The 20,513-nt window shown below is 31.2% G+C and overlaps 2 protein-coding genes across 11 annotated transcripts in view; one reads left to right on the forward strand and one right to left on the reverse strand.

Moving 5' to 3' along the window:
* Positions 1-12,192, reverse strand: part of LOC106463266 (VWFA and cache domain-containing protein 1-like) — a 54,141-nt gene extending 41,949 nt beyond the window's left edge. For all 3 annotated transcript variants that reach the window (XM_022390710.1, XM_022390711.1, XM_022390712.1), the window contains exons 1-2: positions 11,273-12,192; positions 6,870-6,932 (exon numbers count right to left, since the gene is read on the reverse strand). In XM_022390710.1, coding sequence (XP_022246418.1) covers positions 6,870-6,932; positions 11,273-11,668 — 459 coding nt within the window. In that variant the 5' untranslated portion in view covers positions 11,669-12,192. The remainder of the gene's footprint in view (positions 1-6,869; positions 6,933-11,272) is intronic.
* An 86-nt stretch (positions 12,193-12,278) lies between these two features.
* Positions 12,279-20,513, forward strand: part of LOC106463271 (adrenodoxin-like protein, mitochondrial) — a 20,846-nt gene continuing 12,611 nt past the window's right edge. The window contains exons 1-6 of one of the 8 annotated variants that reach the window (XM_022390714.1): positions 12,279-12,585; positions 13,707-13,754; positions 15,127-15,527; positions 17,354-17,408; positions 18,959-19,065; positions 19,723-19,810. In XM_022390714.1, coding sequence (XP_022246422.1) covers positions 15,284-15,527; positions 17,354-17,408; positions 18,959-19,065; positions 19,723-19,810 — 494 coding nt within the window. In that variant the 5' untranslated portion in view covers positions 12,279-12,585; positions 13,707-13,754; positions 15,127-15,283. Of the gene's footprint in view, positions 12,777-13,012; positions 13,755-15,126; positions 15,528-17,353; positions 17,409-18,958; positions 19,066-19,722; positions 19,811-20,513 lie in introns of those variants that run through there. The other 7 variants (XM_022390717.1, XM_022390716.1, XM_022390718.1 and 4 more) reach the window with 7 other exon arrangements.

Genomic DNA, 20,513 nt, shown 5'->3' on the forward strand with positions numbered 1-20,513 from the left:
ATGTATACATACATTACCCACTACCTTATATTTAAAACAAACCTGGTGACAAATAGGTATGTATACATACATTACCCACTACCTTATATTTAAAACAAACCTGGTGACAAATAGGTATGTATACATACATTACCCACTACCTTATATTTATATTATTAATAAATTATGTTCCGAATCGACTCAGCACGTGGGTAAAGATGCCAGTCACGAGTGATAACGATAATTGATTTTTCGTGTCGGAAACGTAGCAAAGTTTCTCTAATAAACTGCAACATTTACAAACTGAGCTTTCAATTCAAATGTATCAATAAAGGTGAGATAACAGGTGTGAATCTATTTAACTATTTGGTAAACGTGAAGCTTATTTATACGGCAACCTAAGATCAACAGTTCTAATGCGATATTTACATGTACTATGGATTTTAGTGAAAAGAAAACCGTCGTACAGTACGAAAGACCCCGGCAAGTCTTAGCGGTAAGATCACACGATTGCAAGCCTGCAGGGCCAAATGGGATTGGCTGTCTCTGTTAGCTGAAGGCTGTAACCGAAGCGGAAGAAACTTTTTTTTCTTTTTTTCACGTCCACGCATCAGTATACAAAGTTTCAAGCATGGTTTGATAATAAGGAGACTGACTGACTGTCTCCGCACTAACATCTGCCTATTCTAACATAAACATGATTAAAAAAAAAAAACTTGTCTCCAACATGAAAGTCACCGAAAAGATTTCTTTCTAACACGACTAATTTCGTCAATATTATGCGGAACTTTGTGCTAAACCTCCAAACAAAGACACGAAACAAGATTCTCGAAGAAAATATTTCAAAGGTCTTTCGTATGCCTTTACTGTTCACAGTTGTTTTTTAACGCGTTCAAAGAAATTCGAGTTGACAAACAATAAAATAAAAAGTTTTAATCGGGGATTACATTATCGATACTCGTAGATACTTTATTACATCATCCACTAGGGAGCTTTTTTGAAATGTTTAGCATTATAAGCCCCGAAACTTACCACTGAGCCACCGTGAAGCACTTTTAACATTTAAAAGCTCTGTGTGTATTCTTAGCTTTGTTGTACTTAAAGTAACATTTCTTACTGAGAAAAGGGCAACTTTTTAAACATCGTACGACAAGCCATTTATTGGGGTTAGTGGTGGGGGAAGATGTTTACAGTTTGTTTGAAGTTAAGCACAAAGCTACATAATGGGCTATTAGTGCTCTGCCCACCAAGGGTATCGAAATCCGGTTTCTAGCGTCGGAGAGGGGTGGGGTGGGGTATTGTTGGAGAAAACTGTTGGTTGTCTATGGTACACATAGGGTAAAAAAATCATAAGAAACGAACAGGTTTCTAGCGTCGGAGAGGGGGGGGTGTTGTTGGAGAAAACTGTTGGTTGTCTATGGTACACATAGGGTAAAAAAATCATAAGAAACGAACAGGTTTCTAGCGTCGGAGAGGGAGGGGGGTGCTGTTGGAGAAAACTGTTGGTTGTCTATGGTACACATAGGGTAAAAAAATCATAAGAAACGAACAGATCCCCTTTTTATTCTTATACAATCGATCTTATTAACACTTCTAAAATATCAAAATAAACAATGGATCTTTGCGTATTATCACTAAATAGCATTTTTTTTTTCTCACTCTAAAGTCCTACAAGACCCTATGTTCCATTTATTTTAAGGCTGAAAACTTTTTTCCCCTAACAACTCGCAGCAAACAAGGTGTTAAATCAGTTGTATCTTTTCCTAGTTGTTGATAATTTTTCTGTGACATAGAAAAGAAGTAGAGTTTTAGGGCATAAGGCAGGGGCTTGAGCCCCCCCTCCCCTGCACGTTATTAAAGGGGACATTTTTGGACTTCAGTCGATTGTAAATAATATAACTAACCAAGATCTTACGTAATTACATAAAATATGCTTTCACATTAATTATTATGTTTTCCCTCGTTAGATCGAAACAAAATTACTGATACCGTTGGACAAATAATGATAAGTAAAATACATAATGACACTATGAAATTAATTATTGTTTATTCTAACGCGGAGGGGGGGGGGGTAGTATCAGCATCCATAATCACATTCCGGCCACTACGAACACAAAAATGCCCTTCTCAGGACTTTCTCCGTAGGAAACAGCAGGGGAAAGGTAGGATATAAACTAGAATCTATTAATAAAAAAGGAGCTAATTAATAAATAAATCTGGTGATCTACAGACAAGAAACGACAACTTCTAGTTAGATAAAAATATCTTTAAAATGTACACACACTTTTCTTAGTATTTTCGTCCACTTTGTGATTACACACAACTAGTGGATTTAACAAACTTCACGTATAAACGTGAACAAACAGTACGTTATTTAACACTGAAGACTTCTTATCAATACGAGTGTGTGTGAATGTATATAACAAACCATACCTGCTGTGTCTACCCAGGGAAATCGAACCCCTAATTTTAGAGTTGTAAATCCGTAGACTTACCGCTGTCTCTCATCATTACGATCAAATGAATCTGATAAAAAGTGCCGTTATCAATCCAATATATCTATCTACTGAAAATGTGACTGATAAAAAGTGCCGTTATCAATCCAATATATCTATCTACTGAAAATGTGACTGATAAAACGTGCCGCTATCAATCCAATATATCTATCTACTGAAAATGTGACTGATAAAAAGTGCCGTTATCAATTCAATATATCTATCTACTGAAAATGTGACTGATAAAAAGTACCTATGTAACAAATACTGTTTTCTCCTTTGTGTGCTTCAAAATTTCGCTTTATGAGCGCTAAGTTCAAACACCAGACAAGCATCCTTTTTTATTTAGTTTCTACTCTGGTGCCATGGTCCACTGCTCCTTCACACAACACAAAGAACGAAAAGAAAAAAAGGCAAACCAGTCCGCAATAAAAAGAGTATAATCCACTAATAAGAAATAAACCGCTTAGCAAAGCCCCATACCTAATGAGAGGGCAGTGTACCGTGTGTATGCGCGGTAAATAAGCAACAGAAGGCCGCCTCAACTCACCTTCCAAGCCCGAGGGGGAAAAAGCCGAGCCGGTTTATGTGGCGTCTTGTCTTCAGGCCAGCTTATTACGGACCCTCATATTTGGTGAGAGTACACTTTAAAACGATGCAACTATAATCTACAACGAAGGGGGATAAAGTACCCGAGTGTGTGTGGGGGGGGGGGGATATTAAACAGTATACAGTGGTTTTAATGATTTTGTAATGTATCATACTAATACACATTAAATGAAAAAAGTTACACATTGTTGTTATTATGGTACGAATTTAAGAGCGTATATCCCGTGAAACTTAAGTTCAGAATTTTATTCCTCATAAAAATGACGAAGTACACAAAGCAACAGTATTTTTAGCAATGTGTTAAAACTGTTTTAATTTTAAAAAAGATCACAGAAGTGTTTACATAAAACCAATATAATCTGTGTGATACACCGTCAAAACGGGATGATTAAAGGTAACATATAGGAGTGTGGAAAACAGTTTTAATTATACCTACTATACCAAAAGCTATAAAATGCCATTTGAACACGGAAGTTATATAGTACATTACCTGTCGTTTGTAAATGTTAGTTTTTATTATTCGTGCTTGAAAGTGTAACAATTACGTAACAGCGTGCAGAAAATGGATTTGTTTAAAGCTTTAAAATCGGAGATACTTCGCAGAGTATAAAGCTGTAGCTATAGGTGGTTGAAAGTTCTAAACTTATATACGAGAAATATGCAAAAGTAAAATAACAGTAGAATAATGTCCGCATAGGACATAATATCATACAAGAAATAAAAAAAAACTTGAAAAAAATAAGGATGATGTAGGGATGACAATACCAAAAAGTACAGAAACAAGGTAAGGATGAATACATAAAACTATACAAAAATCCCTAAATATGTAGCCAAATCTTTCCAAGAATAACTTTTATCTACAACTAAGTGTTGAATTCTATTCATTTGCATGAATTCGGGTTTGAATAAAAGTATTTAAAATGATGAATACTGCTATAGTCTTACAATGGCTAATTCACATAAGTTTGTAACACTAACTCAGTAGCTATCTATGTAGGGATTTTTATATGGTTTTGTGTATTCATCCCTACCTTGTTTCAGTACTTTTTGGCATTGTTATATCTACATCATACTTAATTTGTTAAATTTTTTTATTACTTGTTTCCCCTATTTTTTTAAAAAACAATACCACTGAATGACAGTCGCTATGAAGGCAACAGTTTCAGCCTGGCATGATGAGTTGTCTTGATGGACATCATGTGTTGTAGTTAGAGAAACACTATACTGCTTCTGTACTCCCCAAGTTAAAATGCAACATTTTTGTGTCAATTATCTCACCAACTTCAAGTATTGGTGAGCTAGCCCTTCTGACGTCAGAATCAGAATTATCAGCAGAACATTTGGATGTTACGCCACTCGCCGGTTTTCTACGTTAGCGATGCTTTTTTGGCTAAACTGGAGGCCTTAATAACTTTCATAAAACTCGAAAACTTAAGTTATTTGTTTATAAAAGTATTTTACATTGTTATAAGAGAGATTTGTTGGGGCTATAATGAGCAATACATAATAACATGCGTCGGCCATTTTTTTTCTCGGTCCATCCCTACATACTAAGTACTAACGTGCTTAATAATAATTACAATTCCTTCTATTTCATCTTTAATTGTGTTAGTCTTATTTTGAAATTCCCTAATTTAAACTTTTTTAACTGTACGATTTGATGTACGTTTTGCCACTAGTTACACTGGGTACAAAAGAGTTTAAGTTAAACTCCAAGTGTTTAGTCGTACATTTCAAAAATAGATAATCCAAGTTCAATATACCATTTATTTTACAAAGTAAAGTAAACCAAACAGTCGAACTTTTTTTTGCAGAGAGCTATCTGAGAAAACTTGTTCTTCGTCAATTATTCTCTCACTAATAAACTAAAACTTGAAGAGAATGACTCGAAAACTTTAAAAATTTAATACAATTTATTTTTAGATATATTATGCTAGGTTATGTGGAAAAATAGAATAAACGATCATGTTATCACAGTGGTTTAATGGTTATGTAGATAAGTAGAAGAAACGATTTTTTTAGGTATACTTAAAAATGTTTATATATATTTTCGCTAACAGTTACCATCATCAGCCCTAGTCGGTTCAAGTCATTAATAACCTAAAAAATATATTTTTATTGTGCAAAAAAAAAATCGTTTTTTCTACTTATCTACATAACCATGAAACCACTGTGATAACATGAGACGATTGCGATGTTTTTACACAAAACACATGCCTAATATACACTGTATAGGCCTAATTTTGATTACTTGGCTGTTACTAGGGGGTTTGCTGATAACACTTTTATGGGAGCAATTTCCTCAATATAGAAGTATACTGGTTATTACTATCCTACGTTTTTAAAAGCGGTCTTTACTTCTTAGAATGAACGAACGCTTTGAGAATCTGGCAATAAAACTAAAGCCAAAGGCCTTTATCTAGAGGTGGGGTTGTTTGAAGCAGCCGTTCCCAACTTAAGTACAGTTAACACGTACACTAGCTTGCTTACCAGATGGCTTCAACATTACACAAAGGTACCGATTCTGTTAAGGGGTTGTTGCTTAATCTATTTTAAGTAGAAATAACTATATTTGATTCTTCGAACAGTGCACAAATTTCGTGAGTATCAAATGTTTAACAAATAACGTCAGTTATTTTCGAACAAAGGAAGAAATATTATTAAAACAATTAAACACGACCACCATTAGTTAGGTGGACAACAGTTTTTAGCTGTTCATATTTTACAGTCTAAAACTAACTTCATCTAGCTTAGCTGCCAGATCTCATCAACAACGAATGAAACCAGTTTGAATTTAAGGACTATTTCTTGAACTCTATTCTAAAAAACAAAACACGTGGATATTTCACCCTAGATTACACATACGATCTATATCAACTTTACAAACATTTTTCTACACTACCAAAGCATCAAATTGTCTGTGGGTCTGTGACTTTCTTGGTTACAATGTTTCTAATAACGGATGAACCAATGATACCCCCCCCCCCCGTTTTTGGTCAGTTCTTCACACTAATGTTGTAATAGGGAAACAACAACGATTTTCTGCAATATATGGTCCCCCTGATAGTAAACAATATCAAAACAAGTAGATATTTTGAGAGTCAAATAATGTTACTTACATAGTTCTTGAACATAAAAAAAAAAAATAGAACATACAAAAATCATTATCTTACTATTTATTCAGTCACTTCACGATCACTATGCCTTTTTTTTATACTGAGCATGACTGAAATATTAACTGTCACATTATGAATACTGTTAGGTCTTTTCAAATTCCCTATAATTAATAAGAATGAAGAAATCTGCTGTTAATTACATACTTGCAGTACAGGTTATTAATTCATAATTTTAAACTAATTAAACACACAGAACAGAACAAAATGAAAACAGTGTAAGTTATTAAATTAACTATATAAATGTGCATGTCTAAAAAAATAATCAATATATAAATTAATTTTAACATGCTTAAGCAAACAAAATTCCAACAAATTAATTTATTAAATTCGAAATTTTTTGGTTTAAAAGATTTGTAATATCACTAGTTACTCTTCAGTTGAAAAAATTCCAATTAACCAAGGGTTAAGTGCATATCTAATACAGTTTAGCACACTTATGTTGCTTAATAATTCATTTTACAAATAGATACAATATCCTGTTAGGAATAAGCTTCAAAAATATGGTGCTTTAACTCCTTAAAAACAGCATGATTAACAATTACTGAAATAATTAAATATCAAAGTGTATATATATACACATGTATACTAAATATTACTAAAGTGTACTTACCTGGTTAACATTCTTGGTAAGATTGGTTTCTGTATCCATAAAAGGAAGAGAGTCAAAAACAGCCTTAAAAAAGAACAATTTGAAATTACTCAGAGTAATTACTTGAAACAACTATAATAAACCCAATATTTCATAGCAATGTAATTTAAATAATTCATGGGAACTGTACAATTAACATAAAACTACCTACGAATCTGTAGCTTAGTTCATATTGTCAGTAGAAAGTTTCCTTAGTTCAAAACTTTAACTTATTAAATAAAGAAACATATTTCTGCAAGTTATATAATTTTCTTTAATTTCAATGTTGATAGACTTACCTACCCCCTACCTTATTCACTACTACAAGTAACCAGAAATTAATGAAAAACTTTTCAAAAAAGGAAGTAAATGTACGGATGGAATCTGCATCATCCCTACATAATAGCACAGGCACACATAATAGTAAAATGTTAACAAAAATAGGATAAATTAAACTCAATTGTGATAGAATAGTTATATTTATTGCTATATTTTAATTATTGCCTGTGGTATTATGTAGAGATGATGCAAATGCCATCCCTACTGTATTGTTTGCATTGTTTTTATAGGATTGCTATCAGCCATCTCTACATCTACTTCCTTTTTTAAAAAGTTTTTCTTTACTTATTTGCTTGTTTTTTTTAATACAGTTTTTTAATACACATAGGAAAGTTTTATTTATAACCAAGTTCTGAATACAATAAGGTTCCAACTGTAATATTTATTGATAATCTACTACTGGCTGGTAATTCCTGTTTCATCCTGTATTTAAGCTTCTTAAAGAACACCAAATTTCTATAAGAAAGCTAAGGGGTAAAGATAACAACGTTTACACTAGAATTATGATTTTATTAATATCAATAAAAGCGAATTCCCCGTTTGAAATTCGTTGACACCATTATTGTTTTTTGAGTTATCATGTAATAAAAAAGATGCAGAAGAACAAAAAATTCAAACTTTTTTGTTATGATATTTACAGACATTCCCAAAACTTGTGACTCAGTCATTACATAGATATTGTTATAATAGGAAACACTGTATAGTATTGTAAGTTCTGATGACCTATTGAGGAAATATTTAAAATACCATTTTGATGAACAATCCGAGCCATCCCTACAAAGGCAGTGCTACTGCCTGCCTGATATTTGCTTATGCTGCAAAATAATTACCATGCTTGTACTTTTTGCACTTCAAAGAGCATGATTATCACATGTTGACTAGCTAACAAAAAATAAATACAGGTGTACTGATAGATAACTCTGTTATGTAAGATAGGAATCCATATAGTTTTTTTTAATTTGTGTGTGTCCATGTTTAATACTAAATAGGCACCATCAGACTCCTGTCAAAACCTTGTTTTGTCTTGTGTTGTAAACTAGACTCCCACAACACTTACTTGTTACATGAACATTGTTCCTGTTAGGAGCAAATATTAAACAGACTTGAAAAGCATGGAACATGTTTCATTGTGATTCCACTGTAAAAGTGCTAGTTATTTTAGTGATTATTAGTTTAATTTGATGTTCTGTAAACATTTTTTGGCTGCTTTCTTTGGTTGGTATGTAAGACTTGTGAATTTGAAGAAAGAAACTCAAAGTACAAACATTTCTTGTAAACTTAATGAAATCAGAAAATATAAAAATTGGTATAATTTTCTACATAGGCAGTTAGTGCTTACAAATTGAATCAGTTTTCTAACATCTACTATTTTATGATGTTGTATATGCAATACTACAAATATATAAACACTTATAACCATATCCATGTTTTGTATAGCAGATATAAAAAGAAACAATTACACATTTCATAACAACTAGCCATTTTTTTCAAAATAACCTTATTTTTTTACCAAATATTTTAAGTATTGTATCACAAGTTTCTTCACATTACCTTTCAGTTTTCTATACCAATATACTTTTAAAATGCACTACCAAAAATTTCAGAACCAAATGAATGTGTGATATCTATGTTATCTAACCTTAAAATCAGTACAAGTTTCAAGACTTCTATAACACAAGCTAATACACAACTTTAGAAACAGTGTCTCCTATAAAACAATGGCCATTAATTCAGTGACTTTTTAAAGTTCGAAAAAATAGTTAATATTCACAACTGGACACACACTTATTCAACAAACTATATGTAACAATCATGCTCATACAGCCTTTCCCTTTCCAAATTTACATGTATGAGGAAAACTGGCAGTAAGCCAGCCATTTAATTCATAAAAGTATAATAAACAATGTGACCTTCACATGAGTGTATAAACGTTTCCTTTAACACGTAATTAACATAGTAAAAAATATATAAATTTAAGAAGCAAATAAATGGCAAAAAAGTTAATTTTCCCATTGAAATTACCTTCCCACCCCAACTATATTTCTGGTACTTAAAAGTTTTCTGTTATAAACTTATCTCATTATTTCTTTTGTTAAACTATAACAAAAAGTAATCCCAGAAATGAACAGGTACTTCAGTTTTAAAAATAAACCTGTATCTAGACTTTTGAATAGTCTTAGTTGTCACCTTTAAGAAGTATATATTACTATTTCCAATATTAATTCTCCAATAAATAAGTCCATTAACTAAGTAATTTATTCTAGTTTTTTCAACCCCTTAACCAATTGGAACACCTGAATCTAATTACCACCAAATCCTTCATTCTAAAGAGAATGAATTCTTACACCTAGCTTTGTAATTCATGTGTATTAAAATCAAGAATATTTTTTGATGTCTTTTTGAAAACCTTCTCCAGTCAGTTCAAATTACTTGCATAGTAAGAAGGCCAGAATTAAACACAGTACTTTACAAAGTATTATGAAGCATGAACAAATCATTTCTTTCACAAGGAAATCATTTCTTTCACAAGAAATGGCCTATATTACAGCACTCAATACATTTTTTTTTTATCAACTATGTACTTTATTTACAATGATCATTATTAAAAATAGTGGTTCTTTATTATTTAATACTATTAAGACATTTCAATTACAAATATATTTGGCTTAGTTTCTGATTGCGATATGTCAAAACTGTATTTTTTAATAATCTGATCAGCTGTGAATGATAACACAAAACATTTATTGTACTCTCTACGTAGTAGGTCAGAAATAAAATCAATTCAATTATTTATGAGGAACATTATATTTCTAACAAAAATCATTCCTGTAACATTTACTTGTTTAAGTGGAATCACAGGACATGCGGACATGAAGATAAAGATTTATCTAGAAAATAAGAAATGTATGTTGAGAACTGCGTTGATAACAAATAATGGTCACTTGTACAAGTTGAGACAAGTGTTAAGTACATGTGCTCTTAACTACTTATCTTTTCAGTGAAAACAACAACCACGTATGATAAAAATCAGGCACTTTAAACTGTAAATTCTGTATGTAAATGGCTGACACTGAATAATCATATTAAATGGGTAAATGGACTAATATTTAGATAATTGATAGCCTACTTTAAAGATTATTTTTAAATTACTTGTTTCATTCAAGGGCTTACATACTTCTAGAAAAGGAATGCCAAACACATTTGAAATAAACACTGAAAAATATTTAAAGTTTAATTGTTCCCTTCTCAATTTTTTATTTTCAAAGCATATCTCCAATTCTTCTAAAATAATAAAAACAAACAAAAAAATTGCAGAAATATTGTTTCATAACCAAATTTTTTTTAACCAGAACTTATTCTGGTATAATTTGAGTCTTTTATAAACTGTTATCAACAAATCAATATCTTTTTCTTAACCCTTTCTATAAAAAAAGTCTTCAATTTAGCATCCTTGTACAGGTAAATCAAATGGTTTTCTGCTATATTTCTTGACTTTACTTTTCACAAATGGCTTTAAGCCATTAAACTTTCCATTTAAAGTAGAACTGTACTGAACATCTCATTGAGAATTTACATTGTATGAAAGGTAAAAAAAATTGTTATTTGGTAAATTTGTATAAACTCAGTAAAGACATTATAGTGCTATAAGAAAATTGTAATTGAGAAGCATGCAAATAAATAAATCGACAATATTTAAAAACTGCTATAGCCTACATTGTATATGATGTAACATAATATACATAACAAAAAATTAAGTTATAGATTAAGTTTGGGTTTTATTTATATTGTGAAATAAATTTTTGCCTCATTATCTAATTGTGTAATGTGCTAGTACAGTTTAAGATTTTACAGTTGTCAAGATTAAAAAAAAAAGATCTGTATGCACTACAACTACAAGAGCAGAAAATATGGGCTCCTATAATATTTCATCTAGTTTTGTTATGAAAGTTTAATACAGTAATAATTCTATTTTTATTTTCATACACCCAAAAATATATTAGAGATATGGAATCATCAAATTTGTAAGACTTAAAATCAATAATTACCTGCATTGTTGTAACTCCTAGTTCTTCATTGCTTACTTTCCGCAAATGTGACCCTATTACTTTTGCTTCACTCTTTAAGTAAATGCCTCCAAATGCACCAACTTCTGATTGTTTTAAAGGTTCATTATTGACATCTAATGTATCTTGTTTGTCTAAAGGACTAGGTCTGTCTCTTCCTACAATATATGGGCTTCCATGTAATCGAGTTCTATATTTGCCAAATATTTTCAAAGGCTGTGTTAAGTTTTCTCCTCCATTTAAGTTCAAGTCACTTATGCTTAAACAAGTTAAAGGAAGATCACTTGCTAAAATCCACACTACGACTAAGCTCAAAAATGGCTTAATAAACAAACCCTCTTTGTTAGAAATCATACTGTTTAAATTATTTTGCTGCATAAACTCAATGTGTAGTCTTAACTAGAAAAATAGAAGTGATAAATCTTCATCTTGACTTAAGATAATTTGGTCAACTACTTAATCAGATTAAAATAACGATGTAGCGGGTTCAGTGATACATTGAAACTTTGAAAAACTTTCTGAAGAATAAGCAATCAAAATTAACTTGTCAATATCATGCACATCTTCACATTCAAACGTTCACAATGAATAACACTGTTGTGTTGACAGTCGTACGAACAACTCAAGCCTACGCTGGCTTCAACCTGCAGGACCTTGGCGACTCCGTTCAGAATGCGTTCTAATCTAAAAGTAAAACTGCCTATCGAATTGAACATCAGAATAAGCCCCCTAATCACTATAACATTAAAAGTACAGTACATGCTAATAATAGTACTTCGCTACGGCAATCACGTCAACACATATTAGCAAAACATTTTCTTAGACGTTGCCTTATACTATTATCAGCTAACAGCTTATCAAACAATGACTCCTACTAACACTACTGCACGTTACACACAACATTTTCCTTCGCTATTCATTTTTAGTGGAGGACGCTGTGTATACTCTAGATGACGAGAAATCTCGAAACGCTGTTCGAGACTTTGCGATGTTTCCCATGGTGGCTCGTATGAGAGCTTCAAAGTTATGAAACATAAAACGAACGTGTAGAAATATTTGTGAATATAATCATTGTTAATAATTGATTTGATACAGAAAGTATAGATTCTCGAATATTTTTATGTAAACAACTCATTTTAAGATCTTACGGTATTCCAATTATTGGTGTTTTTTAAACTAGCAAAAAATTAATGGAAGTTTTCAGTTATTGAGCGATATCGGAATAGTGAAAATCTGTTGAAAGTGAACTGAAACACATATTCACACTGTTAGTGTTAGTGTATAAAAATAATCAGGTATAGTTTATTACAAATATTATTCAAAAAGTGATTTTAGTTTACTACTACATATGTATAAATCTGGCTAAGCTGTAAATTTATAATAAGTAACTAAGATAAATACTGCATTGTAGTTCTTAAGACTTAATTAATCATTTTAAATGTTAACTTGCGATCAGAGCAAGCTACCAACGTAGACTAGTCACTAGGTAAGCTAAAAGATCCATCTCGTAATGAGCATAGTTAATTAAATATGTTTTTCTTAAGGATGTATACTATACTATGTATACTTAAGGATGTATATATCCTCTACTCTTTGTGATTTGTATTAATGATACTGACTCGGGAATGACTAACAAAATTTTGAAGTTTGCAGATGACATTAATGATCGACAGAGTAAGATTTTTGGGGTGGCTAACTCTAACTGTATAAAAGATGCTGCAGACTTAGAAGTTAGAGGGAGATTTAAATCATTTGATGCATTGGGCCAGTACGTGGCAGATGATGTTTAACTATCCAGAATTTAAGGCGATGCATGTAAATTTCACAATTCAAATAATTGTTACATTAAATGGAAATACATTAAATACTGTGGATGAAGAAAAAATCTTGTTGTTGTGATTGAAAAATCACTTAAGTCATCTAAACAGTGTATTGTAGCTAGCTAACAATAGGGCTAATAGGATTTTGGGTAGCATCTATAGAAATATTGAATAAAAGACAAGGGATATTCACTTTATACATCACTTGTAAGGCCACAGTTAGAGTACTGTGTACAGTTTTGGACTCTCTTCTTCAGAAGGACATTGACTTGTTGGAGAAGGTTTAGAGAAGAGCTACTAGGATAATACCTGGGATATGGTGGGCTTGTCCTATGAGGAGAGACTAAAATCACTAAACTTGTTTTCTCCGGAGAGAAAAAGGGTCAAAGGGAATTTGATTGAGGTGTTTAAGATTATTAAGGGTATTGATAATATAGATCCATCAAATCATTTTGTGTGACTAAAAATGAAATAGTTTTGCTGAAGAAAACTTGTGTGAATCTGAGTTTCCAATAAAAAGTAATTAGCACTTAGTATTTGCAATAAAAGTTGAAATAGCTGTAGTCTGAGCTAAGTTAGTAAGTAACATCTTTTAGGTTGAAGCATCAATTATGGGATGGAAGAAAAGGATCTTGACATTGTGGGTAAGTCACCCAATCCATTGACTGAGGCAGTGCTTTGTTGCTAGTAGTTGTAAAGGTATTAGAATTGTAGGGTGTATTTACAGATATATTGATTACATTGTCAAACAGGCTATTATTCCTCTATGCAAATCACTAACTAGTACTCATTTGGAGCAGTGTGTACAAATTTAGCCATCTTAGCTAAGAAAGGATGTTGATGATTTTGAGAGAGGAGGGCTACTGGGAGAATTATGGAGATGGAATGGATATTTTTATAGAAATAGGTGACTATCTCTTAACTTATTTTCTCTTAAGAAGACAAGGGTAAGCAGTGATCTTTTTATTAAAGTTTGCAAGATTATCTATGGGACTGATTTGGTAGAGGCCTCTGATTTTTTTGTGCTATATTTCAAAGAAAAAGTTGAGTGAACAAATGTATAAGACTTGGAAAGGACAGACTAGGTTTCATTTAAGATTATTTTATTATTCTAACAAGGTGATTAACTTATGGCAGTGTTTTACAACTGTGGGGGGCATTGCCTATTGGCAGGAGAGCCCAGAAATAACGACAGAAGAATTGGAGATGACAATAACTTAACAAACACTATTATTTTGATCTCTAAGTTTTTTTTTGCTCTCTTTTTTTGCATTTACTCACCCCTTACAAATATTTTTTTCATTTAGAAAAAAATTATGAAAAATAGGTAAAGAAAATGTTGCTTTTGCTGTTATCACTTGCAAAAATTATTTTAATGTCGGGGGGGGGGGTACAATGGAAACTTTACTGAGTAAGGGGGTCCCACTCTTTAAACTTTGGAAAACACTGACTCATGAGTTACTATCTGTGGCAGTGGAGACCAGCACTTTTGCTTTAAGAGTAACAGTAAATAACTTATCTTCATTGATGTAATAATAACACGCCTACATAAAATTAAGATATGCAAGATATGATACATAGAATTCATAGTATACACAATATCAACAAAAAGATTTTGCCAAAAAGTTCATTTGTACGTGTCACAGTATGTAGTGGCTAAATGTAGACCTATAACAGACTTTTACAAATAATATTATAATATTAGCCATATCAGTTTAGTATGTCTTACTGCCCTGATGATAATTGTATACATATTAGCAGAGCATACACATTTTTTAATTATGTGCAGGTACGGTTAAAAAAAAATTAGCAAATTAATATTACATTCTTAATGTTTATAATAAAACTTCAAGCATTTTATCATCAACTTTCTAGTTTTTACAGTATGTTTTATTTTGGTTGAATACAGATCAGGGGAAAAGCCTTTGAAGCTTTTTTAATTAAATATGTCGGTTGTAGTTATATTTTAATTTAATTTTCATTTTTAAGTAAGAATAATGTTTTTTTTTATTGCAGGTGTTGAGCAGTTACAAGTGATTACCTTATCAAGATCTTTACTGCGAGCACTCCACTGAAAAAAAAAGAGACTGATTACAGTGTTATAATTGTGTGAGTTTTTTGAAACCTGGCTAATAAGTACATTTCTCATAAAACAAGTGAAAAGCTCTTGAATATGAATAAATTTGTACCATTAATGAGGTCAGTATGTCAAAAATCACTGTGCCAACATAGAACTGATGTCATGAAGATTCATATAAACCTACAAGGACTTTCAAAGCACTGTAATTATTTTTCAGTCCATTTCTTTTCAGTGTCAACATCAAAAAGCGAGTTCTTTGAAGTTCGTAAAAATCAAAACCTAATGAACTTTATTTCTCATCTGCAAAAAAGAAATATTGTGGCATCGAACTTAAACGGTTCGTTTTTTTTTCATCTATTTCTACTTAGTATATTTGTTGTGTAAAATATTTTTATTTTATGATCAGTTTTATGTGCATGAATTGAATATAGATGGCCAAAAGCTGTTAAAATTAAAACTAAAACTTTGGTATTCTCATTAAAATAAATTGAAATTAATCAGAAATGTAAAAAGAAAAATTAAAAATTCACCATAAAGAAAATGTAAAGTTATCAACAGTGGTATAGAAAAAAGAAAATTAAATGTAATTTCCAGCTATATATAAAATATGCTAATAATGGACACTTGATCCTTTATTAGGCAAGAATTAATAGAGAGGAATTTCCAAAAATTGCAACAAACTTTCAGGGGTATAAATTTCAAGAGTAATCATTTTCAAATGTGTAATAAATAACGTAAATACTTTGCTTTTGGTCTTTCCCTCTTGTTTATGGAGTTAACCCTGAATAAACAGTTTAACATATGTAGTATACAAATGCTTTTGTATTAACTTGTGTATTGATTAAAATCACTAACCTGGATTGTAAAGTTTTAAGTACAGTTTTAGTATACAGTTTGACTTACAGAAGTTAGATCTGTTAATATGTTTCTAAAATACAAATAACATTTAAGGGACAACAGGGGGCTTCTTGGTTCGTCATGATTCTCCCATTCATTTCATCAAACACTATTTCGGCAATATCCAGCCCTGAACCTCCAAGTACTTGTCTTGAACTCTCCCAATCCTGTTGCACCAACCCCACCTGAAGGCAATTTATTCCAAAGAATGACCACTGTTCAAAAAATCACATTGCCTAATTTGCAGACTACCTTTACCCTTGCAAAGTTTGAATCTACGTCCTCGATTCCTACTACTTACCATTATGCACCAATCCTATTGTTTCTTTTTATAATTTTGAGCACTTTAATCAGATCCACTTTTACCCTTCTGTTCACAAAAGAAAATAATTTTAAAGATCTTAACCTGACCTCATATGACAATCTCTCCATCCCAGAAATTTTTAGTAGCCCTCCTTTGAACCAACAACTCAATTTTTTTCTTAAAGTAAGGAATCCAAGATTGAACATAATACTTTAAATATTTAGTCTTGGTTAAGGTAAAATTATTTGGCAATTACCAATTAAAACACTTAAAGTTTCAAACAATAGTAAAAGGTTTAATGTATTATAAATCAGGATCAAAAGTACTCGTATATCAAGATCGGTTGTCCAGTAGCCAAGTTTTCTAGAAAGAATGTAATTACATTAAGCAAAAATGTTACTTGAACCATTTAGGCCATTCCTTCGTCCACAAAAACAGACAATTAGTACATCAAATCCACAGCTTTAATAAATAATTTCAAGTAACAGCTTGTGTCACATTATCGAGTAAACCATTCCACAGGTTTATAACTCAAACCGAAAAAATTTAAGTTAAGATAGTTTATTTTTCTATCAGGATGATAAGCTTGTGGAAAGAGTTCCAATCAGCAGTAGTTAGGTCAATGTTTTTTAAGACTTTAAGAAGGAAGTAGATTATTTCCTGAAAAATAATGGATGGATTTCAGTTTTTACTTCTTCCCAGAGGTGGGTGCTTGTACTGGGACAATCTTGAAAAGTCAAATGTTCCTTTTTTGTTTGTGAAATTATGATATATTTTGTTCTTGATGAAAAAAAGTAACTGTTAAATTGAGTTTTATTCCACTTCTTTTTCTTTTTTTTAGTTTCATCTTTTACAGATTTAAACTGAGACTAATTAGTTGGACCAGTTGTATTTGTTGATAAAAATCTATGTATATAAAGAAATCTCTTTTGTACCATGATACACATTTTGTGATACTGTAGGGCCATTGCAGCATGGGGAATATGAATGGCAAGATCCAAAGTCTGAAGAGGAAGTGTGAGTATATAGAGCAAACTAAAGAATCCAGAAATAAAATTCCACTAGTGTAAATTCAATGAAATTTCTCTACTCCAGAAATTCCAGCTATTTGTATTTTGGCAGAATTGGTCCAGTTTCTAACCCTAAATTACACCATTATGATTGTATCCTTTTAATTTTAAATTTTTTAAATTATGTTTTTTGACAACTTGTGGGTGTGGTTTAACACAATCTTGTAAATTTGTTATTGGAGCATGAAATGAAATAAAAGCAGCATCATAGTCATTAAGCATTTGTACTTATGAAGCTGTACTCAGATTGGACTCAGATGTTTTCATAACTGAATAAAGTATCAGCCTATCAGAAACCACATTGATAGTTAACCTATTCAGAAGTCAGGACAGCTATTAAAGATGTCAGAATTAAGCCATTCAAAATTTTGTATTCTGAAAATCACTGAGGAAAACATTCTATATTTGGACACCATCCATACAACAAAGAAATAGACAAAAAAAATCATGGATATATTTACAGTTTAAATTATACTCATAAAGTAAAAATGAAAATAACAAAAAATTAACCAGAGCAATTACAATATAAGAAGTTGTGTCCTGACATAGGGCTCAACCCAAATACCACAACACCACAAAAAACAGGAACACACGAACAAAACTACAAAAGATGTTTTTTTAGACTCCCATTCGCATTTTATGTCAGTTAACATTGGAATCTCTGTTACCTCATGAAGAATTTCTTAATATATTTTTATACCTCTTAATGAATTAAGTAAGAATAAAATTGCAGTTTATAAATATATAAAAGTATATACATTTTTAAATGTTTCTTTATTGGGTGTGTAATTATGTATCCTTAATACAGTTAAAATCAGAAGATCATTATAACCTAACATAATGTTTAGGGACAACAAAGGACACGTTGGTCCATCCATAGGCAACCCATTCCAATGGCCAACCACCCTGTTAGAAAAATGAAACTGTCTTAGCAGATGATGACTCCTGCCCTGTCAAAATTTATATTTGTGTCCCCTAGTCCTATTATTCTCACTGTTAAATATGAAAAAAGATGATGCATTAACACTATCAATTCCCATTACAATCTTAAACTCCTCAGTCGAATCCCCCCTAACTCTTCTTTTTTCAAAGAAAAAATTTCAGAGATCTTAACCTCTCCTTACATGACAACCCCTCCATACCAGGCACCATTCTAGTCACCCTTCTCTTTCCTAAGGTATGGAGTACAAGACTGAACACAGTACTCCAAATGTGTCATAACCAGTGACTTATTAACATTTTGCTGAGAGAATTGATTGACCACCAGCTATACTCTTAGTATCAAGTGTGATGCTGCCAGTTGATCTTTCATCTGTATAGATAAACTTTACAGTAGAAGAGATGACCCACTAAAAATATGTTATGAAAGCTAAGTAACGAATTGTAAGTACTTTGGCTGTAAAATTGTTACCATTTATTTATGAAAAATCACAAAGAAATCTGAAGACAAATTTTATTTTAAAGATACTTTTTCACATATTTTGGTTATTTTTTCAGAGTCAATGTTGTATTCGTTACGAAAGATGGAAAAAGAATTCCAGTTCGAGGGAAAATAGGTGATAATGTGCTTTACTTAGCCCATCGTTATGGAATTGAAATGGAAGGTGTGTACGTAAGAGAGATGTATATTTTTGCTTTGTGTACATGAACAGAACAAAATAATGTCATAGGTCTAATAACAAGAAGTAGATTAGTTATTTGTAAAATCTTTGTCATAGTTCTTTATTACTTTCCAAAAATAGCTTATAGAATATTCTTTCATATAGGAACAGAATTAGAACTTTATCTCTGGCTGTTTTTAGTTCCACTTGGATATTGTCTTTCCTAAAGTTTCTTAACTTTACTGAAGTATATTTACGAACAAGTTAAGAATGCTTAAAAGTACATTTTAAGTTTTGGATAGTACTATTGTCAATTAAGAGCTTGTGATAAAGTTTGAAATATGCCTTATTGTTGCAATCTAAAAATTTTAATTTAGCTTAAAACTTTTGAAAAAGTATAAAATACCTATAATATTTATTGTTAGTGCTAAGTAGTACTTGTAAAAGTCTTAGTATAATATGTACAACATGATTCATGAAGGAGAGAGATAATGATAATTTTATGTAATATTAATATTTTCTTGTCAAAATGTGTAAAGTCTGTTTTCTCTAAAAAAACATTTGATAAATAGCTTATAATACTTTTATCTTATATATCACAAGAATTTAAAAGCTTGTTTGTAGGAAATTGATGACGTTGTTTATTTTTTACATTACTAGGGGCATGTGAGGCTTCTCTAGCTTGCACAACCTGCCATGTATATGTTCAGAATGAATATTTTGACAAACTACCAGCAGCTGAAGAAAGGTAGACATGATTGATTTACAGAAAGAAAACAATCAAATGTATACAGTTTTAATATTTGTAATACATTTTAAAACTAGCATAAATGGTAAATTTCTAGTGGTAAGTTGGTAAATACAGAAATTACAATGTCTTAGCTTTGTTTAAGTAGACTTGTATTTTGTAAAATACAGTCACATTTCAATTATTATACATTATACATCTATATAGATTATTGTTGTTTTGAAATAAGTTCTTAAACTTATTTTTTTTAGAACATAGAACAGTAAATAAAGAAGTAAAGCAAACAATTATCTCTTCTAGTTACGACCTTTGTACTTGGTTACTGCTTGACTTTGGTTGCTAAGCCTTTTAAAATTTCGCACATGGAGGATATAAAATGAAATAATTATTTTTAGGTTTTATATATATACAGTTGGATAACCAAAAAATCATAAATTACTATATCAATACCATGGAATTCCACTATAATTTATCACGCTTAGTAACTAAGCTGTGTTTTGGTTTAAACAAATATGAAATTTTGAGCCGACTAGATGCAACCTACCTCCTTGAAGTCTTGGTTAGAAAGAGCGAGATAGCATCCTAAGAATTTAAAATGGCTATGAAAGCCACTAGGGGGACATTCTGAGCTTTTGATTGGTTATTCATGTCATATATTGAAGTAAGTATAATAAGGGACTGTTTCCAAAATTGGAAAGAAGTG

The sequence above is a fragment of the Limulus polyphemus genome, unplaced genomic scaffold (genome assembly GCF_000517525.1).
Source record: "Limulus polyphemus unplaced genomic scaffold, Limulus_polyphemus-2.1.2 Scaffold1363, whole genome shotgun sequence".
NCBI classification, from domain to species: Eukaryota; Metazoa; Arthropoda; class Merostomata; order Xiphosura; family Limulidae; genus Limulus; species Limulus polyphemus.